We start from the raw sequence: 27,993 nt of genomic DNA, 5'->3' as shown, positions 1-27,993 counted from the left end.
ATATAGTCCATACGTGTTTCCTAAAATAAAAAATAAATAAAAAAAAAATATATTCAAGTTGGGCTTGACTAAAAAGCTTAACACATGTAGCTATTAAAAAATTTAATAATTACTGATAAAAAATTGTTAAAAGGCTATTAATGGATCATGTCACAATCCAAGTAACCTTAAGAAATATCAAAAATGAAATCTCAACTTCCCAAGCAATGAATCAAATGCAATCAATTAGACAATTACTATCAAATTAAACCCAGAATCAAGCATCCTCTTTTTCTCTTTACACTTCAAGCTTTCAACAATGGCGGTTTCAACATCACACTATTCTCTACTACAAAATCGATGGTACAACCCAGAATCAACACACCCAGAAACCCCATCTCTTCCATTACACTTTTCTCTTCGACGAATTGAACTCTTCCTCAGATTTCTGGGTTTCATCCATGATTCCCGCTTTTCACTTTCTCTCTCCTCCCTTTCTTCCCTATTTTTCGGTGTTGGCGCTCCTTCTCTTGTCATCATCTTCTTCTACTGCGGCTCTTCCGACGCCGCCGCTTGCCGGAAATACCATGTTAAAAGTTTTGAGCTGGAGACGCTGTTTTTTCAGGCTACTGCTGCTGCGGTGTCGTTGTTTTGTTTTTCGCGGAGTTTTAGAAAATATGGGCTCAGGATTTTTCTTTTTGTTGATAAGTATCATGAAATTGGTGATGAATTTCATTTTGAGTATATCCCTAAAATCAATGTAAGTTTTTAGTATACCCTATTCTTTTCAATTTAATGATTTGAATTGTTATGTATATTGTTATTTTGAAGAGAAATTTATTTATTTCAAAGTGTGGAAGTTTAGTGTGTGTTTTTCTGGCCAAAACTTAGTTTGAGATTGTGTGATATTACTATGTTTTAAGCTGGTTTTGTCTAATGGATTGTTGCTGATGAACTGATGATTTGTGTTGTTGAAAAAGAATTAGAGTAATAATTTTAGTTAGAAAATTGGATGTGGGTCCCACAAATGGAAGTTTGTAATGGACTCTCTCAGTTGGTAGTGTCACTCAAAGAATGGCTCTATGTTTGGGAGAAAGGAGTAATTGTTTATGGAAGTGACAAGTATTCTTGTACTTGGTTGCAGTTCACAAAATTTGTTCTTTTCTTGCACTACAGCCTATAAGAAATTCAATGGCAACAAAAGTTGGATTATTATGGGACGAAAGGAGTATTTGTTCATGGTAGAGACAAGTGCTATTGTATTAGGTAGTGGATTGATATTTCTTTTCTTACCCTAGGGCCTAAAACTAAGAAAATTCAATGGCAACACATGTTGTACTATTATAGTGTTATGTCTCTAAAAATCATCTGTGATATTTGAAGTTGTTAATATTGCTTGGTTACTTGTTGAAGTGATTGTTGTAAGACTTGTAACTTATGAGAGATCTAGATAAAGAAGAAAATGAGGAAGGAAAATGAAAGTGTTAATCTGATGTACTGTGTTGAACACGCTCCTCTTTAGATAGTTAGTTTTTTTGGCACCTTGATAATCTGATGGAGTACTTGTGTATGTAATTATGTTTCTTAGAATCCGATTGTGAGGTATCAGACTTGACTTTGACATTGATCTGATCTAGGATTTATGTTTTGCTTTAGTGTATTCATCAGCCCTACATACCCAGTAGTTTATCTTGGAATTCCATATGGCCATATGGGGCATGTAAAGTTTTAAGGCTATAATTCAAATTTGTGTTAATATGGGGATTTTGTACCATATAATATTCTATTCTAGGTTAAAATAACCCGTATTATTGCACTTAGCACCCCGTCTTGACATATCCCTAAACTTGTAAAAATGTCATTAAACATTATGAGTTTGGTTGGTGGTATTGCGCTTAACTTTGATTAAATTTTGCCTTATTTAGAATCTTAGATCACTTCCTCACTCTTCTAAAGTCAAGACATCTCTGGATTGGACAAGGAAGGTTGAATTTTTAGAATTAGACTTTCAATAATGTAGAAGAGAGAATGTACGCGAGCCATTATTGTACGTGTAGAGCGTGCTCAAAATTTTGGTGGGGATGAAGGAGTCAACTCTCGGAATCTTGACTATATGGCTGGAAAATTGGCTTAAAGTTCTACTTTTAATAGATTTTTTAATTCAAGATATTATTTAACAAAAAAAAATCAATAAGGTAAAAAACAAGGTATTTTTTGACAAGTTAGAATTTTTTATTGACAATGAAAACAAAGTATTGGCTACACTGTAGAATTTTTTATGGTTTTAACTTTTAAATGTTTCAAAAAATTTAAGGGTATGGAAGGCTCACACAGTCACACTAGGTCTGCCTCTACTTCAAACCTTCAAGATAATTTTTAGGCTTGAATAGTTTTTAAGAAATAGGTGTTTTATGTTTAACTTGTTCCTGTAAATCTTACAATTTTGAACTCTTTGATAACTATTTTATCCCTATTTTCATAAGTTCGTAAAATTTCACCCTCTAAGATCCATTTTCGTGCTTCATCTTTATGTTAAGCTACTCTATTAACTGTACAATAGATGGAAGGGGGCTAAGGTGACTATCTTTGTAGCTGTTAGTCTATTAGCTTCTCAATTTTATGCATGTGCTCTAACAAAAAGTAAATTATCAAATTAAATGCTTCTTTGTAAGTTCAGTGGTACAAATTGTGGCATAAAGTTATACTAAATCTCAATGGATATCCAAAGAGAATTTTTATATCCTTTCTCATTAACATTTGTTTTTTTTTTTTTTTTTTTTTCCAATCAAGAAATATAATTTGTTTGGAATTGACATATATCTAGCTCTTCTGGAATCAGTCTGTGAGACCATTAGAAACTGTATAAACTTTGCTCATATACTGAAATGTAGATGACTAAGCATACTTGTCCTCTTTGTGATTATGATATACATCCATGACAATTACAGAAAGTGTCATACAGTGGTTAGGTTAGGTGTAATTTAGTAAGAACTTTTTCCAACTATTTCCCTATCTGTCATGGTCTGATCTTAGCAGACTATCAGAGATGTATTAAGTTTACATCTTCCTCACTACGTTATCTCTCTGCTTGTGACTTGCATGTTGCATTGCTAGAAATTTTGCTTTTGCATTACCATGTGTCCTACGACAGTGACATTATCTATGCCTCATATACACATGTTATCTGTAATTTCTTTTTATCTTTTAGGCGAGATAGAGAAATTTATCACAGCTTGTGTGATAAACAATTGAGCTGCTGTCAATTTTGTTCAGGACTTCTTTCGCTCGCTGGCTGTATGGGTATTGCCATGCGTTATCTTGAAGATGGCACGGGAGGTTGTTAGGGTTATATATGTCCAGAATGATTCACTGGTGCAATCTATGATGGTTGTGTGTGTTTTGCTTGTTTCCTGGACTTATACTGCTACAGTATACCTGACTGGAAGCACCTTGTTCAGTTTGGTATGCAGTTTACAAGTTATACACTTTGAGAACTACAAGAAGCTTTTGGAAAGGAATTTGGATGTTTTAGTATATATTGAAGAGCACAGTCGTCTTACCTTTAATCTGTCCAAAATAAGTCACAGATTCCGAATTTTCCTTATATTGGAGTTCTTGATTGTAACTGCTAGTCAAGTTGTGACTCTGCTTGAAACGACAGGGAACAGTGGGACCATCAATTTCATAAATGCTGCGGATTTTGCAGTAAGTCTCAATTTTAAGTTTGCCCTTGAATATATGGAAACTGAAGAATTTCTTGATAGCACCTTTACAGTATGAGGCAGTGTTTTTCTTTCCTTTGTTTTCTTATGCTACGTATGGCTTAGAAGCTATTTAGACAACCAAGTTCTGGACTCTATATTTTTGTTGCCTATCCAATGCTTCTGCTAAAGTATCTACAAATATTCATGACTTTAAAAGGCATCTGGAAAGATAAATTGAAGTTTAGCTGTGTAACTAAGAATGATAATATGACATAGCCACCATGTTAGGGATTTTAGTCTTACTAGCTATTAATGTTGTATTATATATAACTACTGATGTTGTACTGCGCCATTCATTTGCATGTGTAATAGTTTTTGCAAACTTTACTGTGCTCTAATTTATTATGGAATTCTACTTACTTTTAGTAATGGCAACTTGCAGATCTCCTCCATGGTTCAGGTAGTCGGAATAATTATTTGTCTGCATGCTGCTGCAAAAATATCGCATAGAGCTGAAAGCCTGGCATCATTTGCTAGCAGATGGCATGCACTACTAACATGTCATTCAAATGAGACTCTGGGGGCATCAGAAAATGGCGGGAACTTTAATTTTGCGGGTTCAGCAATTGCATCAATGAACTACCCAGAGAGTGACATGGAGTCTGTTGACTACATGTTACCATCTATGAATGTAGAATTGAATCCAAAGGTGTCTTCATATCTCAAAAGACAAGCATTTGGTGTGTGTTTCTAGTGCTAACTTACGCTTATGCTGCATTGTTATTCATATAGAATCATCGAATTCTCACCTTTTTTTTTCCCCCTGAAGTCATGTATATGCAGGCCAACCCTGGTGGAGTGACCATTTTTGGATGGACAGTGAATAGGGCATTCATGGATACAATATTCTGTGTTGAACTCACTATGGTTACTTTTGTTCTTGGCAAGACATTAACATTTACAACAAACACCACTTGAAGAAACCTGATGCATGAGTGCACAATACATTTTAATTTGCCTCTTAAATGAGGCACGGACGGCTGACTGATGGTAATAATTTGGTCTTTTGTTATCATCCTATTACATGACATACCTGTGCAATGAATTTGTCTAGAAGCCTCTTAAATTTGATGAAATTATCTATAATCTTGCCTGGGTATGTTTATTTTTAAGAAAATAATCAAGCATGACTAGAGAATTGTGTGAATGCTCCCCAAGTGGAAGAATTGGAATGGATCAGTAAGATTACCCCTGCATCCACAACCCTTGTTTGTGTTTTATTATATTTACCCTTCCCCATTGAGATTCAAGCTACTCCTGTTACCCAGAAATATAAGTATTGGAACCTGAAGCTCAGTACTCACCATGCACAAGCCATTAGGTTGGAAATCACATCTTGATTTCAGACGGATGGGGTTAAGTAGTGATCTCTCTAGTCCTTGTGCTTGCCTTCCAGCATCATAAACTAGGGTGTCTATATGAAATTATGAAGTCCACCCCCCCCCCCCCCCCCCCTCCCCTCCCCCTCTTAACCTATCCACTGGTTTGCAAGGCTGGTTCCCTTTTTACTTCCTCTGGCTATCTCACCATTGCAGTTTGCTCAAACTTATAGGTGATCAATGGTTGTGTGGTTATCAATTGTTATTGTATTAAATGAAGTAGTAGTAGTGGTAGGACTGTAGGAGTCAATGGGATAGTTTTTAATTGAATGGGATAGGGTGTGGGACTTTGGGGTCAAACATATTTGGAAAATTTGTCTTAAAGGGACTTATATATTCACTATTTTGTCTTGAGGGACCTATGTTTAAAATGGTCTAAAAGGACCTTATAAGTTTATATTGTTGTTTGGGGAGACCTTGAGGTCGGAATCCGGCAATAATTGACTTTTTTCTCCGTCATTGACCTCTCACATGACCTTAAAAAATGACCCCCTTTTCTTTTTTTCCACAATTTCCCTCCAATTCCTCCTTCTCTCTCTTCTAATCTCCAAATGACATAAATCAAAATAAGGGAAGTTGACGGAAATCGTGGAAAAAAAGAAAAGGGGGTCATTTTTTAAGGTCATATGAGAGGTCAACGTTGGAGAAAAAAGTCAATTATTGCCGGATTCCGATCTTAAGGTCCCCTAAACAACAAAATAAACATATAAGGTCTTTCCACACAAATTTTCCAACATTTTAGTAGTGGGAAGAAAGGTAATAATTATATATTGGCGGGTTCTTTCTTAAAATGGGAGTGTATACTTGTATAGATTAATACTAGACAGTTTTAAAAGAATGTGAAGAGTGTTTTGGAATGGAAGGAGTATTGTTCCTATTAGTAAATAAGCAAAGTCAGCTTAAATGGCATGCTTTACATAGCATTTTGTATTTTGCTAAATGTAAAGAGTTGTTTTGGACAGTTTTAAAAGGAAAATGTAAAGAGTATTTTAGGATGGAAGGAGTATTGAAATCCTATTAAAGAGAAAAAAAAATAATAATAATAAAAAAATAAAAAACAGAAAAGCAAAGTCAGCTTGAATGACCCGCTTTACATAATATTTTGTATTTAGCTAAATGTACCTTATAAAATACGAAGAAAACGTCTTGCTCAAAAACTACTTTGAGATTTTTTTCATTTTTATTTTTTGGGCAATAAGCCGATAAATATTGAATATGATATTTTAATTGTATCATCTTAACGCCTATTGAACTTAAATTATTTTTGCTAAACTTAATTTATTTTTACTAAATTTAAATTAATTTTGCCAAACTTTAATTATTTTTACTGATTTGCTATTATATTTGATTTTTAAAGTTACTGATTTTTACTAATTTAAACTTATTTATATTGAACTTAACTTATTTCCGCTGAATTTAACTTATTTTTACTGAATATTACTCCCTCCATTTTTTTTAAGTGGCCCATTGACACTTTTTGCACTATTCATTTCACCCACTTCGACCAATGTTTGTGAATTATACATAAGAGAAAATATAGTCTTGTAGATACTTATTGAAATCGTCACAATGAATAGAGTATTAATATGTACTTGTTAGTAATTATGCTTATTGGTAATTAATTTATGCTTATTGGTAATTAAAGATATTATTGGTCAAAGTTGTACATTGGCATGTGTGCCAAGCTCCTTTAAAAAAACTAATGGAGTATTATTTTTAGGTAAAGAGAGCATGGCCTAGATTTGATTGCTTTAACCTTAAGGGTAGTGTTTTGCATATAGAATGTCTTATTAGGTTGTTGTTGGCCCCTCAATAATGTGTAAGATGGTATTTTTTTTTTCCCCTAATTTTTACTTTGGTGGTAAAATAAATTTTCTCTAACGATAAATATCATTATATCAACATTTACTTAGTCATCATGTATTGATCCTTATAATGTGCAACAGTGTTTTTTTTGTTATGAAAGTAGAACAGTAAATGCTTATGCTTCTCTTTGCAAAAGAAAATGCTTTGTATAGCTATAAATTATTTGTTGCTCTTTAGGAAAAGTGGTAACTGCACAAGGATCACTAAGTGGAAAGTAGTGTCCTTATAAGGTCTAAAAATATGGGAATCAAGAATAACCATTTTGCTCGTTGCTTTGGAGCTTATTGCTTAGCTGTAAAATCAATGTCTATATACCTATCAAGTATTCAAGTATCAAGTTAAAACATAAAAGCTCTAAGAGCTGAAGAGTACTTTTGAAATCATAACCATCATGCACACCCATTTGTTGCTTTACATGTTTGCAATTCGAATTACTTGCATACTGTTGTTTGATTTATTCCTTATTGAGACAATTGATGACCTGAATAACTCTTTGAAAATTTTGGCTTTCATTTATCTTCTAATCATGTATTACAAAGCTGTTATCTTCTTTTGGATCATACAACCCCTCCAGTGAATGTTTGTATCATCTTTGAGTGTTGTATCTCAAATCTTGAAACCCCATTTTGACTTTCTACCTAATCGCCTATGGCATTTGTTTCATTTTTAGTGTAGTGAGACCAATTCAACTCTAACAACCTAAGAATCTAAGTATTTTTCTTTATTAGTGATTTTACCAAAGCTTTTTTCTGTTTTTGGAGTTTTAGAAGATTAGATTACTCCATTAATATATCTAGGAAATATTTTTACTTCCCTTCCTCATCCTCTAGTTCCTTTTCTTTAAGGATAGTAAAGCATTGGGTAGAGTTAGATCAATATCCATACTCATTAATCTTTCACATTGTCATATTGAAGTAGTTAGATATAATTTTCGAGTCGTGAAAAATATAACGACTTGGATATTCCTATTATGATTGAACTACACCAAGGATCTACATTGTGTCCCCTCATCTTTGCAGCAACATAGATGAATCAACAAGGTCTATCCAGGATGAAATACTATGGTGTATGTTGTTTATGGATGATACTGTATTAGTGGACAGTATTAGAGTTGGAGGAGATGCCGAATTGGAGCTATATATTAAAAGTTGGAATCTCTGTGGTTTAAACTAAGCCGAAGAAAAGTTGAGTACTAAGGAGTGTCATTTCAGTATTAACTATTAAGTGTGAGTCAAGTGAAGATATAGTAACATTGAACGGTAAGGATCTGTCCAAAAGTGAGTGTTTCATATACTTTGGTCTGATTGTCTATAGGAATGGATACTTTGACCAATATCCGAGTCACAAAAACCTAGGTATTGGGTTGATGGTATGGAGTTTCCCTAAAGTGAGTGTTTCAAGTACCAGTGGTCGATTCTGCATAGGATTGGAGATATAGACTAATATTTTATTTATAGAACTGAGTCCGGTGATTATAGTACGTATAACTTAAGGTAAAAAAGTTCGCTTTATTGGATGGGTATTAAACCACCAATGTTATTAATTAAAAATATTAGGCATCTAGGACGGGTCATATTTGGAAGATATAAGAGATAACCTAAGTTTTAATCGATTAGTGGGAATACTTTTCTGGATAAAATTAGGACCACCAAGCGAAACTGATGGTTTCTTGGTCACGTTCGGCTACTAAAGATATTCAGGGGGGGATAAAAGCTGGAATTAGGGTTAGAGTTGCGGACAATGATATACATTAAGGGAAAATCATTTGCATTAATTTGGGCAAGGCAAACCAAAAGAGTCTTGAGATCACAGAGATCTTAGTTGAAGCTGATGTTGGAGGACTTGAATAAAAGAGAGCAGGAATAAAGACTTGAGATCATGAAGATCTTGGTAGATGGCGGAGTAGACCAAATACGACTTGGATAAAAGGGGTAAGGAATAACTACGAAGAAAATGAGGTTACAAGAATATGCAAAAGTGCATTGAAGGGGATCTTGGTTGACGATCACTAGAGATAAATTCTTAGTTGATTTAGCTCACCCCATCATCACAATAAAGGTTCTGTTAAAGTTGTAGTATTAACTTTTCACATCACCTATAACCACTTAGTTTTACTTCATCAATCCATGTCTATGTCGACTCCCACATGTATTTTTCTAAACGCTCTGTAATGCTTTTAACAATGTTGTATAATTATTTATTAGGTGTTGTTTAAAGGTACCAAAGCTAATACTCCGTACATTTAGGTTATGTGTGTGGTAGGTGTGTAAACTTTATATTTTGGTTTATCACATACAAAATGAAAATGCTCGCATTACTATTTGGAGAATAGACAGCACCATTATCATGGCTAATATATGCTTCATCTATTTAAATCTAACACTTTGATTTATCCTTTCGTGTTTCTCTTTTGGTGTATTTTTATAACTCCGTAGTTAGTTGGGTTTTATTTTTAATTGACTCCTATCAGTCAGATCTAAAGAACGTCTTCTTTACATGGTTTATATTTTTTTAGTATAATGTTCTGCATGACTTTGTTCCTACTGACTGCCCCTATCATATATATCGCCTTAGAAGGGCCATCTATTGCCTCAAACAAGCAACTCTAAAATTGCATAATCCCTTAAGCACCTATATGCTCTTGTGACAAAACATATATTATCAAAGTGATCAAACTCAACCATATCTTTATGCATGAAACAGAGATCTGTATATTCTTATATATTTGGATTGTTCCCTTATGACTGAAAACAATCATAATCTCTTTCATTATCTTATCCAGCTGGTGTCTTGGCACTTCGCAATGAACCTTAGCAGTTTGCATTATTTTTGGGTTTTAGGTATGTGATCTAGTTTTGTGTCCCAAGATTAAATAAGTTTTTGGTCTAGTCCCCAATAAACTGTAAAGGTGTATAGGCGTATAGCCAAACCCATACTCATTGCTTCCATTATTTCTGTATTCATGGCAAACTACAGCCTAAAGGGGTTATGATTTAGCTAATCTTGCATAATTTATCTATGTGGTTTCAACAATTTACAAATGATCTCTGTACTTTTTGTGTTGCTGTGAAGCATATTTACAGGTACTTGCTGAAATAGTAGCTAGTAGCTATCTCTTCAGTCGCAGCAAGAAACCTGAAACGGTAGCTGGTAGCTATGGCCTATTTTGTCGCAGCAAGAAACCTGTGTTGATGGCAAACTTTATTGATACGAACCCATTACTTGGGTTCTATTTTACTCATATGATGACCAAAAGGGACAACCCACAGCCCCAGTCAACCGTAGAGAATACAAGCTGAGCGGTTACATTTATTTATTGAGGCATTTTGGAACAAACAATTACTTGTATATATGTAGCAACTAGACTGTATCTTTGTCATCCAATCTGTCTCTAGTGTGACAGATGACTAAGATGCACGATTATATAGAAAGCTGAGGCTAAGGTTAATATCTTACAATATGTTTGGCAAAGAGTTGTGAATAGAGCTGTCTATGCTCCGTGCTTTGGAAGCCAATTTGTATATTGGTCCATCCGGTGTACAAAATTTGTAAAGTATAATCTTATTATTTTGCAATGTATATGATGCTAGCCTCACAGCACTCCTAGGGTTACAATACAGGAAAGTTTGTATCTTACTTCCTCCGTTTTCTTTTAGATGCAACACACCCTTTAACGCAGCAATTAAGAAAGGTGGGGTTTATATGATATAATAAACTTTAAAATAGGATGAGTGGTTGTTAGGAGTGTAATTTAGTGGGTCATGTGCTTTAAATAAGGGATATAGTATAGTTTTTCCCTAAAGTAACTTTCCTTTTATAGTGTGTTGCAAGTATTGTGACATTTCCTTTTTAGGGAAGTGTTGCAAGTAAAAGAAAACGGAAGAAGTATTATTTTGCAATGTATATGATGCTAGCCTCACAGCACTACAGGAAAGTTTGTAACTATGTATTTTTAATTGTTATACAATTCACATAATCTTTTAATATGTAACCATTTAAGAGTATTTGATTTAGGGCTGTCAAAAGTTAACACGCACGATAACTCGACACGACATAAGCGGGTTTGGGTCAAGAATTATCGACCCGTTTAAGTAATTGGGTCGACAAAAACCCGACACGAAATTAAACGGGTTAGGTTTAGATTGAAAATTTCAACCCAAAACCGACGCGCATAAGCCGATTATATTAATGGGTTGATTGACACCTGTTAACCTGAATTCGACATGATTAAAAAGTAGTCAAAAACTCAAAATAATTGAACTTTCTTATGCCAATCTTACTAACCCTTCTAACTACATAATTTTGTAGTATAAATACTTAATTAAAAACTTTTAACGAGACAAATTTTTTGGTTTGGGCGGACAAATCTTACTACTCTTTCACATTAAAGTCTTCTATAGTTTTGACTTATACTAAATCTTACGTAACTTTTCCTTCACCCTAACCTTTTATTGTTTTATTTATTTATTTATTTAATAAAATAAAATATCTTTTAAATATAAATAAATAATTAGTTTTAAGTGCAAAACTATATAATGTATTGTATGAATTAATAAAATAAGTGGCTAAAAGATTACACGGTTAATCCGTTTAATAAGCAGGTTAGGTTTAGGTTAAGGATTTTCAACCCGTTTAATAAATGGCTTAGGTTTGGGTCAAGGGTTGAATCATCCCGTTTAATGTTGACGTGAACACGAATCCGACACGACTTGTTTGACAGCCCTAATTTGATTTCAGCTTCAAGAAAAATTATAGTTGTGTAAGACCTGTTATTTTAGCATCATAATTCTTGCTTTTTCAGTAACCAAAAATCAATGGGCTTGTGATGGTCCTACTCCTTTGTCATCTACATCCATTATAGTAGGTTTTGATTTTAGCCTATGCGTAAGTCTCTAAAACTAATTTAACTTCTACTTTTCTTTTGCTATTGAATTGTTTTATGCCACACGATTGAAGTAGTCTTATAAAAAATATTGTTGAAATTGCGATTTAAAACATTATTAAGTTGGCAAGTCCACTACTCCACTTTAACTTTCCCAAGTAGAATACACGCACTATCTTTGGTGTGTTCTTCTTAATTAAAAATTTAAAAAAATATATTGATTGGACTCATTTTATCATGTTTGCTTCCAAAGAAAAATTACAGTATTTACGTTCCTAATAGTAGTAGTTCATTCATGAAAATATTGAGAATTTAGGTAATTTTGGTTGTGGTTTTTTAAAACGGGGTGTTTAATCGGAGCTTTCAAGTTATGTATTCATCAGGGGGAGAAAATACGCGTTGCACTCTTTTTCCCTTGACCATGATTTTGTCCCAAATTGGGTTTTCCTGGTAAGGTTTTTAATGAGGCAGCATCTCGAGCGTATTACGAAGAATGATGTACTCTTTTTCATTCACTATGTTTTTATCCCACAGGGTTTTTCGTAGTAAAGTTTTAATGAGGCACAATCTTCGATAATGGACATCAAAGGGAGAGTGTTATGAAATATTTGTGGATATCCATCATCCTCCTTTGTATCATTCTAGAACAATCTAGATCTAGGGTTTATATTCTTATCCATTCAAACCCTAATGTATTGTATTTATATATACCCCATTATATGGAATAGAAATACACCGATATATTCTCTATCAATCTCTCTTATATTTCTCTTGACAGTGGGTTCCATATTATGTGAAGTTACATTTTGATTTCAACCAAAATATAGCTTTATTATTCATCCAAATAAGTAAATCACGCCGACGCGTCATTCCTGCCAAAGTCCTAATAACTTTCAAAAGCTCCCGCTGAATCTAACAGACAGAAATATCCTTAGAAATTGGAGAAAGCCAAAGAATAGTTAGTAAGAATCTGTAAAGAGGAATACCCACTTTGTCTGGCATGACGTAAAGCAAACAGAGAAGCAATCATTACAGACTGAAACGCAGAATTAGAGCTACAAGCCTGCGTCCCATCCCCGAATTGAACGTCAGAAGCCACATCCAAGAACACCCATCCAATACCCGCATTATGATTGGAAAATTGAAAAATTTTCAACATGTTGTACTTACCATTGCACAATCATTTATTGGAAAATTTTAAAAGGGGTTTAGGAATAAAAATATTGGTGGAGCAAGCAGAGTTATGTTGTGGGAAATAAAGTCGACGAGTACAAGAAAAATCTTGCATCTATACTAATAAATTAAAAGGCGTTACTAAAAACGTCTAGGCGTCACGTAGACTCCACGTCACTTAATCAAATTCTTATTATGCCATGTCATCCACTCAACACCTTAATATGCCACATCATCCACACAACCAACAATACTCCATGTTATCTCAACTATATTGGAAAAATATATGGATGAGAAGGTTCGAACACTTGACCTCTTTAAAGAAGGTTATTGTTCAACCATCTACACAAATTGTCAATTATGCTTTAACCTTGCACAATAAATAATATTATACTATAAAGTATTGAATACACTACATACACACATTAGATGCTCTAAAAATTAGCAATTAACTAAAAAAGTAATAATCCGGGGCAACGCTGGTTATGAATTATATCTAAGGGGCCGTTTGGTTGGGAGTAATAAACAAAGGGAAAGGGAATGAACATGCCTCATTCCCTTTGTTGTTGTTTGTTTGTCACTATCAATCATTCCCTTTACCCTCTTTCATTATTGATTTTACCTATTTTTGCTCTAACATGATTCCCCACCCTCCCCTAGACTTACTCATTCCCTTTCCCTAGCCACCAAACCCACCACCATATATACCCACCTCACCTAGCAACCTTCTACAACACAACCACCACCCAGCCACCTCGCCACCCCTCCCCCATCCAGCGTTGCCGCTCCCCTAGCCACCTCGCCGCCGCTCCCCCAACCATTTGCACAATCCCCCTCGCGGATAGGGTTTCCATCCTTCACATCGCCGAGAAAGGCTTCCCTATCTCCGTCTACAATCGCAGCTCCACCAAAGTCGATGAAACCATCGACCGCGCTAAATCCGAAAGCGATCTCTCTCTCTTCGACCATTACACTCCTCGCGATTTCGTCCTCTCAATCAAACGACCCAGAACTATAATCATCCTCGTCAAAGTTGGGTCACCCGTTGATCAAACTATTCAGTCTCTCTCCTCTTTCATGGAGCCGACGATTTTTAGGAGAGGGGGGGTTTTTCGTGGGTGGGTGAAGTGTTTTCGAGGTAAAATTGGTTGGGTGGTGTCGGAGGAGGGAGGGTGAGGGGTGGCGAGGGTCGGAGGAAGGAGGGTGAGGGGCGGCGAGGTGATGGTTGGGTTGTAAGGTGGGTGGGAAATGAAGAAATAGAGTACTGCTATGGTGGATGTGGTGGTGCTGTGGTGGAGGTGGTGGTGGTGTGGTGGAGGTGATTCCTTTGTGTCTTTTATAAAACAAACATGTTAAATGGAAAGGGATTCATTCCATTTTCTTTGATATCCTTTCTCTATTCCATTCCGATTCCACCGTGCGAACCAAACGACCCCTAAGTGTAGTTAATAGTTAATTATAAACCTCTAACAAAATATTCAGTTTTGTTTATAAAGTCAATTATAGGCTTGTTGCATAGGTAAGACGAAAATTCAAACTAATATATCTTTAAACTTACTGTAAAGGAAATTTTGATTCTAATAATCCAACCTTTCGCCGGTCTTAATATATTAATCTAACCTTTCAATTATAGCTGATTAATCCCAACTTTACACCCCATTCTATTTTATCGGGCCCAACAAGTCATCCACCTTCTATAATAGGTTGTTAGTCCACATGTCGTGCTATGATTGATCTAAATTTTTATTTTTTATTTTTAAAATCTTTTTATTTTTTTTTTTCACATTCATTTTCAATGGGTGGGATTTCGAGTTTCAAGGGTTTCATTTGGGGGGGGGGGGGATTCGAGTTTCAAGGGTCTTGACCAGTAGGCCGGAAAAAGGAGGTTAGGGGGAAGGGGAGAGAGTGGCCGAAAGTTTATATTGGGTTTTCGAAGGAAGGTCTAGTGGTCAAAACAGCGGAAAGAGAAGGGAAGGGGGAATTAGGCCGGAAAAGGAAGTTTAGGGGGCGGGAAAGGAACTGTCCAGAATTGGTTAGGTTGCTGGGCAATTTAGGCGACTTGAGGGAAGGTGGGTCATTGGTGGTTGCTGAATTTTATTTTTATTTTTTTAAAATTCTTTTTGTTTTGTTGAAAATTGATTAAAAAAAAAAATTACCTAAAGAACAAGTAACCGATCAAGTTGGCCTAATAGAATAAGATGACCCCTTAAGGGAGGGATTAATCAAGAATAATCTAAAGGTGGGATTAATAGAATAAGACCGGCAAAAGATTGAATTATTAAAATCAAATTTTCCTACTATAAATAGTGTCAAAAGTCAAAACAAAACGTAATGCTAACGATATTGTAAAGTCAAAGAAATAAGCTTCAGATTTCAATGACTCGTCTGCTCATCATCATTATTTCAAACTGCAGCTACATACGATAAGATTTTCTTTTCTAAAAAAAAATTAAAAAAAAAATTAAAGTATGAGCAACAGAACCTAAGGAATACAAGTATATCAAAAATTGGATAAGAGTGGGAACATGAAGGATAAAGCACATGAACTTATCGCTCGTCATTATGAAAAGCAGCTGTCCATCTCAACTTGTTCGGTGCATGATGAATTTATGGGATTTACCAAACAAAATACTTCCGTCTTAATCCAGCATGACTTAAGAGACAACCACCACTACAAGTAAATACTCTGCATTTATATTTGACTCTAATTTGGATCAGGATAGAGCAGGCGCTGAGATCTGATAAGAGTTGAGCTCTGATTGCCTAGCACTCTAAATCCAACTCATGTAGTTTTAAGCACAAAAATTCTGACAGCTGGGCATTACAATGTCAATTTATTGGAAAACCTATCAGAGTTTTAATGTTGTGGAAAAATATAAACAAAAATGCACTGGATACGACAAATATTAACTCTTCAACAATTACAAATATACCAATTCAGTGACCCAGGTGCAATTCACAGAAAAATTACACTCTTTGATTTATTTGCTTCTAAAGCTATACACATACTAACAACTTCAGAATGCTGTGCTTTATGATTCAACAGCTAGAAGAAAGACATGTATCACCCTGGAGAAGAGGCTGGCCTAACCTTTTATAATGTAAAGAAGTTACCGTTTGTACTGGTAAAGCATTACAGGAGTCTCCTTGATGTAACAAGTTGTTCAAGTGTTGCGGTCCAAACTTCCGAATCTTGATCGTGACCTCTACGATGTTATCAACCAAAAAAAAACAAGAAAAGAAGAAGGCAAAACCACTAAATCTAAATAAATAATCGCAAGTTAAACATAGATACAGTACTTCCTCAGTTTACCATAAATGAAGTACGGAGTACAAAGCTCCAGCTGATCCTGTATTTGTCCATCTCTTTTTGAAGCTCACACATCCAGGGGAAACAGGAATTTTATAATCAAATTCATGCAAGGAATGCCAGCTAAGAGCAGAAGACCATGCAGTTAACATACCAGCACAACTCCAAAGATTAATGCTGAACTGCAGAATGCTAAGAGTACGAACCTAAAGTGAACAGCAGACAGTTACCTGGAGATGACTACGAACCTAGAGTGAAGAATTGCCAATTCAATATCAACTCTTCTGCTTCGATCAAACACAAAGGAGAAAAGACCATATAAGGCAAAAAAGGATTATTTAATGACATAACAAGTTGCCACAAACATCAGCCTGCTATACAACATTTCTCTAATAATAAATCAAATAACAAGTTCAAGAACCAAATAATAATCTATAAATTACAGATAGCCAGCTAATGGATGGAGCCTGTACTTTTTGTAGCACACGGTTTTAAATTATTACATTGCAATGTATCATGTCAAACACCTTCTGACATGTAGGACCTAATCGTATGAAGTGCTAATGATCTAGGAAGCAGTAGTCAGCAACAAATTTGATGAAAGCTAATGCAAAAGAAAGCTTATGTACAGAAAATACAAAATCTTTAATAAAAAAAAAAAAAAAAAAAAAACATTAGGATTAGTTAACATCAATGCTGCTCAAGTTTAGACACCCTAAAAGGGCTTAAACATTTACATGCGCTTAGAACTTGGAAGAGGATGTAAGCAAAGATGAACCAGAAACATAAACAATAAACCAGCACAACAGTTTCACAAAGCAACTTCAAGCATTGCACTGCCACATCTGCAATCCATTATCAAGTAAATACCTGAAAAGCTTGAAAAGTATCTCCTTTATTTGAGGCATGAGGTTAACAGTTTCCAGTGCCCCTTTTATGCAGCAATTCTTGCAAAAATAAGTGCATGTAGATCATTAAGAACAGGTCAAGATGACAGAAAGATCATATATAATTTTTATGGTACTCCAAAGGCAGTGTATATAATTAAGGAAGACTGTACATAAAAATACTGGTTTATTTACAAGAGTTTCCTCAAATCTCCACCAATTAGTGTATGAGATAAAAGCAAAAATGATTAAAGAAAGTTCAAAACAATCATGACTAAGGAACTATTGAAAGGGGGGCAAAATATGATCATTGAAATGAATTGCTACTTCACACCTTACATGTTAATGCAGGTGCCTGAAACATTTTTTTTACTTTCAAATTCAGACATGCAGCTCCTTTTCAATTACAAAGTTTGCTCCATCACATTGGCTACTTAAGTCCAACCTCCAAAACGGGCTCAGATCTGTAAGAGCACATGACACAATGGTAGTAAATCCTATTCAGGAAGGTAATATCAGTCAAAAAAAATTCTGCTACTTCCTGTATTCATATGCGAAACCACCAATTCATCATCAAAGCAGCACATCATAGCCAACCATTGCTGCAAACCCCACCACAATGTGCCTGACTGTATCTGTAAAAGCACAACAGAGACACAGGAAGTAATAGATCCCAGAAACAATTAATGCAAATTTCACTTCCCATTCACTGCATGTTCCAAATCTGTCCAACCCAAGCTGCCACCCCCTGCCAATAGATAGCCATTCAACCAGCCTCAAATAACCAGCCATAGATGCCTAATACTGCCAGGTGAAGTCCACAGAGACATGATAAGAGAACCCATTACGATCAATGATAAGACAATGTCAAGCATCAAGCCTCATCTTGCCAAAACTACCTTGTCTGCTGGGAAAGTAGGCATGAACTCTTTCGAGTTTGGAAGAGGAACCTCTTGGAACCAGGGATGGCTGAGGGCCTCTTTTGCTGTTATCCTCTGCAAAAACAAAAAGGAACAGAACTCAAATAAGAACAATTTAAAATCCCAAAACAAGAACATATAAATAAAACTAGAGCATCCTGTGAGTATTTTGAAAGCAGACATACCATTTCAGGGTCATAGGTCAATAACCGGCTCAGCAAGTCAAGCCCTGAATCAGAAAGTGCTGGAGAGCCTGTAAAAGAAGCACGAGGGAACTTCTTATGCAATTGATTATACCTGAAACCAGAATAATGATAACATAGTTAGGACTTAGGAGCAACATCCTAAACAAGGATAGTAAACCATGAGAGTACAGCAAATGAAACAGTAAGACAGCATATACTCACGGTTGTTGAACAAAGTTAGCTTTGATCCCAGGCAATTGCGAATACTTCGGCCAAATCTTGTCATTAGGCGTGCCCAGGGTTCTGAATATCTGCAATATAGTCATCAACAAATTAAATAATCAAGCATTCAAAAGATAAGACAAAAGAGAAAACTGCATATTGAAAGAAGGCAAAATAAAAGGAACACATGTCTACCTTGTCAAGCTGCTCTAACTCAGTTTTTCCATCAAATAATGGTTTATTGGTCAATAGTTCAGCCATTATGCAACCCACTGACCACAAATCCACCGCTGTAGAGTACTCCTTGGCTCCAAGAAGAAGTTCAGGAGCCCTGCAAACACAACAGAACACCATCAATTACAGTTAGCAAGCTAAATTAAAGTACCAAACAGAATATGATCGTTATTTCAGAAGAGGAAAAACAAAGAGTAGAAACTCTACCTGTACCAAAGAGTAACCACCAATGAAGTATAAGGCTTCAACGGGCTACCATACTGGCGTGCCATTCCAAAATCACATATTTTCAGCTCACCCGAATTATTCAACAAGAGATTTGATGTCTTCAAATCTCTGTGAAGAACCCAATTATCATGAAGATAACTAACACCCTCCAAAAGTTGAAGCATCAAGCACTTCACTTCACTCTGCCTAAAATGCTGCTTCCTGGCTTGCATCAGCGCCTTAAGATCATGCTCCACATAGTCCATCACCATATAAATGTTATCAAATCCCTCGGCGCTTTCATCCACCACTACCTCTCGCACATTTACAATTGAAGGGTGGTTCAAGGACATAAGAGTATTAATTTCCCTCAAAAAAACCACTGGGAAACCCTCTCTTTGATTTCCCAACTTCATCTTCTTTAAGGCAACCATCTCACCACTCTCCTTGTCCTTTGCTTTGTATACAATACCATAACTACCCTCACTAATTTTACCAAGTTTTTCGTAATCAAACACCGTTCTACAACCTTGCAGCATATTTCTCCTTCCTTGCCCTGCAACTCCAGCCTCAATGTCCTCATCATCACTGACATCAATCTCCATCAATTCATCACCCTCCAATTCGCTTTCCGAACATTCACCCTCACTATAGTATCTCCGCACACATCCTCCATCAGACCCAGAAGACCGACCTCCAGAATAATCAGAACTCTCCTTTTGTGTAACCCCACTCTCAGGACTCGACCTTCTTCCCTTCGACTCGTCCCCTTTACCCTTCTCATCCCTACTGCACTCCTCAAGGTCATCATCGTTCGCCCAACGAGACATCATAATATTAGGCGCCCGAGAGAAATCCTCTTCGTCAAGCTGCCCTGGCTCCTGATCATCATCAAGGTTCATAACAGGAGAGCACTTCCTCCTCTTCTGCAGAGGCGAAAGCACAATCCCATCATCAAATTCCATACTATCTTCTTCAAAAACACCCCTCTTTCCACCCACATATTCCAAATCTCCATAAACTTCAGAATTAGACCTAATCTTATCTCCAAAATCAAAAACACCATTAGCACGAATCCCAGAAGCTTTTCTTGAAACATGAGAAAGATCTACACTCCTTGACACATTGATTTTACCAGCCGCCATAATATCAGCACACACACAAAAATTCCCTCAATTAACGAGAAAAAGAAAAAACAATTTAAGGATTAGAATCCCTAACCCTAATTCTCAAAACTATGAATTTTTTTTTTAAACCCTAAACAACGAGATCGTTCAATTACAGACAATTCAAAAATCCAAAATCAATGATATCACAATGAAATTGATGAAGAACAACGGGTATGTAGCCTTAGAATTCCCAGATCTGGGAGGAATCAATATTACAAAAAATCGAAGGCAAAACCCTAGAAAATCGCAGCGATTTTCCTCAATTTGAACAAGAATTAAAAGTCAGAAATCAAAGGTAACCGAAGATCTTACCAAACAATGATGAAAGAGATTATCGGATGAAATCGCAGGGCCACAAAAACGGAAATCTCGGAAATCGTCGACGATAAGATGAGGAGAGAGAAAGTGAGGAGGAAAGAGAAGAACAAAAGTAGTCGACGCTACGTCGCTACTTAACCCAGCAAATTAACGAATATTCGAGAGTAATGTCTAGACGGATGCCCTTTTATATTTTCTTAGGTCGGCGGAAGGAAATTAGCCCCTTTTGTTTTTTTTTTTTTACCGACTTTTAAATTAGGAAAATTAGGGGTCTGTTATGTTCCGTTAAAATTCAGTTCAGCTCAATTCAGTTCAGTTTACTTCAGCTCTTAATTTACGTCTAATGATATTGCTAATGATATAAAGCCAAATTTCATTCTTTTAAGCTCTTATTACAACGACAACAACAACAACAACAACAACAACAACAACAATAATAATAATAATAATAATAACAATAATCAATAAGTAATAAATAATAAATAATAATAATAATAATAACAATAATAATTGAAATAATAATACTAATAATAATAATAATCAATAAATAATAATAATAATAATCAATAAATAATAATAATAATAATAATCATCATCAATAATTAATAATAATAATATTATTAATAATAAAATGTACATTTGTATATACACATATGTATAGTAATAAATAATCAATAAAAAATCAAAGATCACTAATTCGTAGTTAAAAATCACTAATTAATAAGTTCAGTTCAGTTCAGTTCATTTTAGTTCAGTTCAGTTCAGTTCAGCTGAGTTCAGTCAATCGGAACAGGCCCTAGGGTGCGGAATATATTAATAGTATGTTTTATTATTTTTTTATTACTATAATATTTTTAATTTATTTTTGTAAATATAATAGTGGAAGTTATAAAATACTTCATCCGTTTCTTTTTAGTTGACATGTTTTTTTAGTCATATTTGCGAATACACTTATTCAATCATTAATATCTTTAATTATCGATAATCGATATTTTGAAAGTATATAACATAACGAATCTAAGAAGATCCCATATGACTATATTTTTCATTACATATAAAGCACAAAATACGGTCAAAGGGAGGTGAATGAATAGTGCTAAAGTCAAAACGTGTCAACTAAAAAGAAACGGAGGTAGTAGGAAGGTATGATGGATTTTATTTTATTTTTATTTTTTAAAGTAAAGTTAACAGAATTTGAGGATTTATAGTTTGAAGTGATGTGGTTAAAAGTTGGGAAAACATCTTTTAAATTATAATATAGATATAGACTAGAGTGTACCCGTGCAAAATGCACCGGATATATAACACATAGTAAGATATTAAAATAAATACAGTGTAGGAAGTTTTTTTCAAAGGAAAATTGTGGAACTTATGGTAGTGTGTTAGTTTTCTGTGCGCAACAACACCGTAGGGTTACTGGTAGAAAAATGGAATAACCTGTATTATATTAAAACGGTAAACCCTTATTATACGTTTTGTGTAACCCTGAAAACAGCATAACCTCTATATTATTAACTAAGTAAGCTCTATATCCATAACGGAGTAACCATTATAACACTAACTGAGTAATTTCATAAAGTGGTCAGCTAAAAGTTAGAGAACTTATGGGGGCTATATTATTTTCAAAATAAATAAAATGCCTATAAATTTAAGATTGAAGTTTTCAAGAGTTGGGATAATACATTAAAAAATGAAACGTGCAATTATAATATAAATTTCTTCCAATATTGTGTTATAAAAAATTAGTGTTTATTGTTTGTAATATTAAGTAAAGTGGGTAGTTCCCTCAAAAATTAAAAAGAAAAGTGGGTAGTTTATATATTAACTTTTTTATAAGATGAAAAAACATAATAAATATGGTTGTAGTTGAATGTTGTTAAAAAAATGTGTAATTATATATGGAGATGTATATTATATTGTAAAATAGTAAAAGTGAAAGTGGAAGTTATCGACAACCAAAAAAAAAGAAAAAGAAAATGAAAAGATATGTAGTTATTTTCTAAAAAAAGAAAAGAAAAAAAAAAAATTGCACCAAATTGTCTGATTGGGGTTTTGGAGTGATGCGGTTAAGTGTTGCAAAAATGACTCTACATATATTAGATTTGTTAAAAAAATCTTTAATAGGGGTTGAAATTTTTTTTTTCATAAAAATCTTATAAAAATTTCTTGACCTTTTTTTTTTTTTTGTGAAGAAAATTTCTTAACAAGTTGAAATATTGGTTATAAATTTTTTTTGGAAAAATACAAACTTTGTCCGGTTTTTGAAAATTAAAACGGCATTTTGATTATTCTTCAATTAAAAAAAAACACCTTTGACACTAATCTTCCATAATCAGGGGCGTAGCCAGGATTTTAAATCCACATGGGCCAACCGACCAAAACAAATTTAAAACCAAAAATATATATTCAAATTCAAAATATACTTCAAAAACCAATATTCTGATTCCACTTAAGGCCTGCTCCCATACGATTATTTTCAGTTCAGTTCAGCTCCTAATTTCCTTCTCTTATAAAATATTCATTTTAGTTCAGTTTAGCTCTAATAAGTCAGTTCAGTTTAATTCAGCTGAGTTCAGTCAATGAGAACAAACTTCAGCTTAATTTCAATTCAATTCAGTTCAGTTTAGTTCTGCTCCAATCAATTCAGTTCACTTCACTTCAGCTCCTAATTTCCTTCTCTCATAAAATATTCATTTCAGCTTAGTTCTGTTCAGTTCAGCTCCAATCAGTTCAGTTCAGTTCATCTCAGTTCAGTAAATGTGAACAGGCCCTAAGTAACATTAAAAATAATTCAATTTTAATTGTACCCTACGAACTTTCAAACTAGCGAAATCATCAATCTACACTACTACTAAAATGTCACTAAGAAAATCATCCTCCATCCAATTTCAAAGAGTAGTTTTGACAATGCTCATTGCAGAAAATGCACGTTCACATGTCGTCGTTGAGACTGAGAGAGTTAGAATAACACGGATCAACCTATCAACAAGAGGATATGATGTAGTAGCTTTTTCTGTGTCTGCCAATACCTTGATGAGTTGTGTTACGGTGGACACATTTTATAGCTTCGGTTCACTACTACAAAAAACCCCTATCGAGTCACCTTTAAACCATCTTACACATCGCTTCAAGGGCGACACTACAGGCACCGACACAATAGGTACCCCTTTACGCATCGCCTATAACGTGACACGTTAGGTCGGTTTATGAATCGCCTTTTTCATTACAGGTAACACATTAGGTTGGTTTATAAGTCGCCTTTTTTCATTATAGGTGACGCGTTAGGTTGGTTTATGAGTCGCCTTTTTCATTACAGGTGAAGTGTTAGGTTGATTTATGAGTCGCCTTTTTCATTATAGGCGACGCGTTAGGTGTATTTTATGAGTCGTCTGCTTTTTATGAGGCGACGCGTAAAGTAATTTCATGAAAAGTATAATTCTTCAATAGCGATGCCAAAATACAATTTTCTTTTTCTTTTTCCTTATTAAATTTACACTTGCTACTATAACTACAACCTATGTAGGACTTAAACCCACATCTATGTGCAATAGCTCATTGCTCTACCATTTGAGCTAATCGACTTTTGCAAACTTCTATGACAAAAATTCTATAAAACTAACATTAGAAATATCAACATAAACATAGATACCATTTGACCCTCAAACTTTTTCTGAACGACATGGTCAAAATCCAAGAATGAAATAAGTTAGAAGTCATAGTATATGATACACAATTTAACAAAAATAGGTTCAAGGATCGACATCAAACCATTCCCTTCAAGGATACCATCTTTGCAATATTATATCCATCAAAGATTAAAAGCAAACACACCCATTTCACAATTATTCTTTAATAAACAATGGCTAGCACCAAAAACACATAATTAAGGCTAATTTTAGAGAGAACAAAAAGTCTACCAGAAGGACTCAAATTCCTCATACAACAAGAAACTTTGAGATTAACGATCCTAACTTGAACAGGCATAAATACAAACTACTAAACTCCTCCTTACTGTCACTTCGCCATTCAATATTGCAATTATATAAAAATCAATTGCAATCACATAAAACAATATATAGTGACAAGTAGGGGTGTACATAAACTGTCCGGACCGGACCTGGACCAGAATGCTCAGGTCTGATTCTGGGCCTATAAAATGGTCCCATCCGGTTTTCGATCCGGTCCGGGTTTTAACCGGTTTTTCCCGGTCCAGACCGTAGAATTTTATTTTATTTATTTATTTTTTTGTATAATCAGGAAACAATTACTCTCATTCACCATTCAACAACGTTCACTCGTTCAGTTCAATCCTCTCACCTAAACAACCCTAAGTTCGACTCTCTCTCTCTCACCGGCGGCGACTCTCTCTATGCGGCGGCGATTCTCTCTCACCAGCAAGTCAGCGACTCCTCATTCATGGTTAGTGTATTTTTTTCTCAATTATTGATGGTTATTTATTTGGTTGATATTTGCATGTTGATTTTTTTGAATTGTTGATGATTATTTACATATTTTGAGTGCATTTGTATGGATGTTAGGGTTTCTTTGAATCTCTAAATTTATGATTTTTCAATTACTTTGATTATGGGTTTTTGTTTTTTCAATGTCCACCACTTGTTCGACGAAATTACCACATTTTCTACTAAGCTTTGAAATAATTTGGTAAATCGCCACATTGTCTATTACTTTGCGAATTAACACACTCTATTCAATTCGCCACATTGTAATTGTGAAGTTATTTGCTCATTTGACTGTAATTTCAATGTGGGATTGGGTTATTAGTAGATCATGATCTTCATTTCTATCTCACTGTATGCTCCAATTTAATTCGTGGGAAATTCTGAGGAAAAAAATGAAGTGGGATTTAAGCAATTTATATATAGGAGACAAGATTTCAAATATCTTTTTCTTTGAATAATGTTTCTGGAATGTATACATTACAATTCACACTAATGTATACATTACAATTCACACTAATGAATTTATACCCAGATCAAAATTATGTACCAACTAATGAACTTCCCCCTTTAACATTATGTTGGTTATTCTGCTAGACTGCTACTGCTTGATTATAGTTCTGTTATTTACAATTGTCTGCTAGACTGCTTGATTATTTACAATTGTCTGCTAGAGTGCTAGACTGCTAGAATACATGAATGGCCTATTATAGTTCTGTCTTATTCTCAATTTGCATAGTATATATGGAAGGATATTAATTGTTTCATCTCTTTTAAATGTAGGCAGAGAGCTCCCAATCCAAACGAACGCCCGCTTATTCTCAAGATACAGCACTATCACTTAGTGAAGTGGATGTAGAAGAATTGTATGCTATTTTGCCTCCGGGTAAGAAGTTGAAGGTAGGGCGGAAATATCTACTTAATAGAAAGAGTAAGAGGACGAAACCTTATTGGGGAGACTTCATTGAGTATGTTGAAGGCGGGAGACTACGAGCTGAATGTAAGTACTGTGACAAAACCTATGTTGCTGATGGAAACCTTAATGGTTCAAAAAATATTAAAAAACATGCAGAATCATGTCTTACCAATCCTGCCAATGTAAATAAGGGCAAAGATAAACAAACTGAGTTGTTTTCTGATAAAGAAAATGATAGTGGCAAATCAAAGCGTGGGAATGTTAACTTAAAAGAGATTAGGGAAGCATTGATCTACATGATAATTGTTGATGAGTTACCTTTTAAACATGTAGAGAAGCCGGGTTTTAAGCACTTAATGCAAGTTGCATGTCCACAATTCACTATTCCCTCTCGTGTGACCATTGCTCGTGATTGTGTAAAGCTCTACTATAGTGAGAAAGAAAGATTAAGAGAAATGTTTAAAGCTTGTCAAAGAATTTCTGTAACCACTGATACTTGGACCTCAATACAACGAATCAATTATATGTGTCTTACGGCTCATTTTATTGATAGTGAGTGGAAATTGCATAAAAAGATAATCAATTTTTGTCCAATATCTAGTCACAAAGGAGAGGCTATTGGAAAAGTCGTCGAAGCATGTTTAGAGCATTGGGGTATTGAGGATAAGCTTTTTACTGTCACTGTTGATAATGCCTCTTCAAATGATGTTGCTTGTATGCACTTAAGTAGAATGGTTAGAAGAACCGGATGTATTAATGATGGAACAAATCTTTATGTTAGATGCATGGCTCATATCATTAATCTAATTGTGTGGGATGGAATCAAACAACACGGTGTGTGCATTGATAGAGTTAGAAATGTCGTGAAACATGTGAAGAATTCTCCTGCTAGAATATCTAGGTTCAAAGATCTTGTGCAAAAAGCAAATATAGATTCCAAAGCTTCCTTGTCTTTTGATGTCCCCACTCGTTGGAATTCTACATTCACAATGTTGGACACGACTTTGAAATTTTAGCGTGTTTTTAGTGGGTTATCTCTTCCCGATGGAGAGGATTTGAATGATAATGAAAGACCTCCCGAAGAAGAAGATTGGAAAAAAGTACAAAGATTGACTTTGTTTTTGAAGGGGTTCTATGTTTTGACTAAACGTATCTCTGGCTCTCATTATGTGACAAGTAATAGAGGTTTGAGTGAGATTGCTTCCATGTATAATATGTTGAATAAGTGGGAGAAAAGTGGGGATTTGAACTTTCAAGCTATGGCTATTACAATGAAACAAAAGTTTGATAAGTATTGGGGGAATGTGAATAAAATGAACAAGCTTATTTATGTTACTTCTATTCTTGACCCTCATTGCAAGTTCATACTTGTTGAATTGTCTCTAATTGATATGCATGGAAAAGAAAAGGGTTCGAAGCTTGCCAATGAGGTGAAGGATTTCACTTACACTTTATTTGATGAATATAGAAACATGTACACTTCTTCTATTTCTCAAAGTAGCCAACAAGGAGATTCAATGCCAATAGATGTTGATGTTGATTTTGATGTTGATGATGATAGTGCCTTTGGTATAGAAGGGGGTGATGATTACATGAAAAACCTTAGAGAAGTGGCAAAAAAATTAGAGGGGACAAGTGGGTATGTGATGAACGAGTTGGATAGGTTTTTACATGAACGTATAGGGCCAGATGAACGAGTGGTTATGTCACTGACATGTACAAGAAGGTGGCAAAAAATGAATACCCTATCTCTAGCCACCAAATCCATTACTCAGCTACAAGAGCCACCACGGTGTATATACCTAAATTGGTATACAAAAAGCCAATAAGCACACTAACGACCACAGCTCATACTCAAGTAATCTAAATTTTCACCAAAATCACAAAAAAAAAAACAAAATTCATATATTTTTGTTCATCATAAACACCATTAACAAAACCAAAATTCAAAAATCAAACAAACCAATTAAAAACTAACCTCATCAAAAAAATAAATCACAATGTAATCTACAAATTCAACCAAAAAATCGGAAAAAATCACAAAAAAAAAAACCTAGAAATTGACAAATTAATACCATAAAAAGGGAAAATCACCAGAAAATTGAAGAAAGTTGTCACTATCGCC

At 34.7% G+C, this 27,993-nt stretch overlaps 3 protein-coding genes across 17 annotated transcripts; 2 read left to right on the top strand and 1 right to left on the bottom strand.

Annotated features, from left to right (window-relative positions):
- Positions 1 to 220: 220 nt before the first annotated feature.
- On the top strand, positions 221 to 10,616 carry LOC145586557 (uncharacterized). 4 transcript variants are annotated; one of them, XM_081643445.1, is made up of 6 exons: positions 221 to 739; positions 3,253 to 3,684; positions 4,126 to 4,423; positions 4,513 to 4,733; positions 9,771 to 9,828; positions 10,072 to 10,616. In XM_081643445.1, exons 1-4 carry the CDS (start codon positions 299 to 301, stop codon positions 4,659 to 4,661), a joined length of 1,320 nt encoding a protein of 439 aa, XP_081499571.1. In that variant the 5' UTR covers positions 221 to 298; the 3' UTR covers positions 4,662 to 4,733; positions 9,771 to 9,828; positions 10,072 to 10,616. The 4 variants fall into 4 exon arrangements, with proteins under 4 accessions (XP_081499571.1, XP_081499556.1, XP_081499563.1 ...); XM_081643430.1 differs by having other exon boundaries at positions 10,061 to 10,616; XM_081643437.1 differs by lacking the exon at positions 9,771 to 9,828.
- Positions 10,617 to 15,919: 5,303 nt separating this feature from the next.
- Positions 15,920 to 20,644, bottom strand: LOC145599534 (cyclin-dependent kinase G-2-like). 12 transcript variants are annotated; one of them, XR_014103839.1, is made up of 7 exons: positions 19,009 to 20,644; positions 18,763 to 18,898; positions 18,568 to 18,656; positions 18,346 to 18,457; positions 17,575 to 18,235; positions 17,224 to 17,300; positions 15,920 to 16,640 (listed from the first exon to the last, which is right to left on the bottom strand). XR_014103839.1 is itself a non-coding variant. In XM_081655890.1 (6 exons), exons 1-6 carry the CDS (start codon positions 20,151 to 20,153, stop codon positions 18,039 to 18,041), a joined length of 1,584 nt encoding a protein of 527 aa, XP_081512016.1. In that variant the 5' UTR covers positions 20,154 to 20,644; the 3' UTR covers positions 17,393 to 18,038. The 12 variants fall into 12 exon arrangements, 5 of the variants coding, with proteins under 5 accessions (XP_081512016.1, XP_081512017.1, XP_081512019.1 ...); XR_014103827.1 differs by having other exon boundaries at positions 15,920 to 16,637; XR_014103851.1 differs by having other exon boundaries at positions 15,920 to 16,601.
- Positions 20,645 to 26,392: 5,748 nt separating this feature from the next.
- On the top strand, positions 26,393 to 27,697 carry LOC145574527 (zinc finger BED domain-containing protein RICESLEEPER 2-like). The gene is made up of 2 exons (XM_081632346.1): positions 26,393 to 26,602; positions 26,885 to 27,697. The coding sequence occupies exons 1-2, from the start codon at positions 26,393 to 26,395 to the stop codon at positions 27,695 to 27,697; spliced, it is 1,023 nt and encodes a 340-aa protein (XP_081488472.1).
- The last annotated feature ends 296 nt before the right edge of the window (positions 27,698 to 27,993 follow it).

Source organism: Chenopodium album, chromosome 2 (genome assembly GCF_948465745.1).
Source record: "Chenopodium album chromosome 2, dcCheAlbu1.1, whole genome shotgun sequence".
Classification (NCBI taxonomy): Eukaryota; Viridiplantae; Streptophyta; class Magnoliopsida; order Caryophyllales; family Amaranthaceae; genus Chenopodium; species Chenopodium album.
This window is presented reverse-complemented; position numbering and strand designations above follow the sequence as displayed.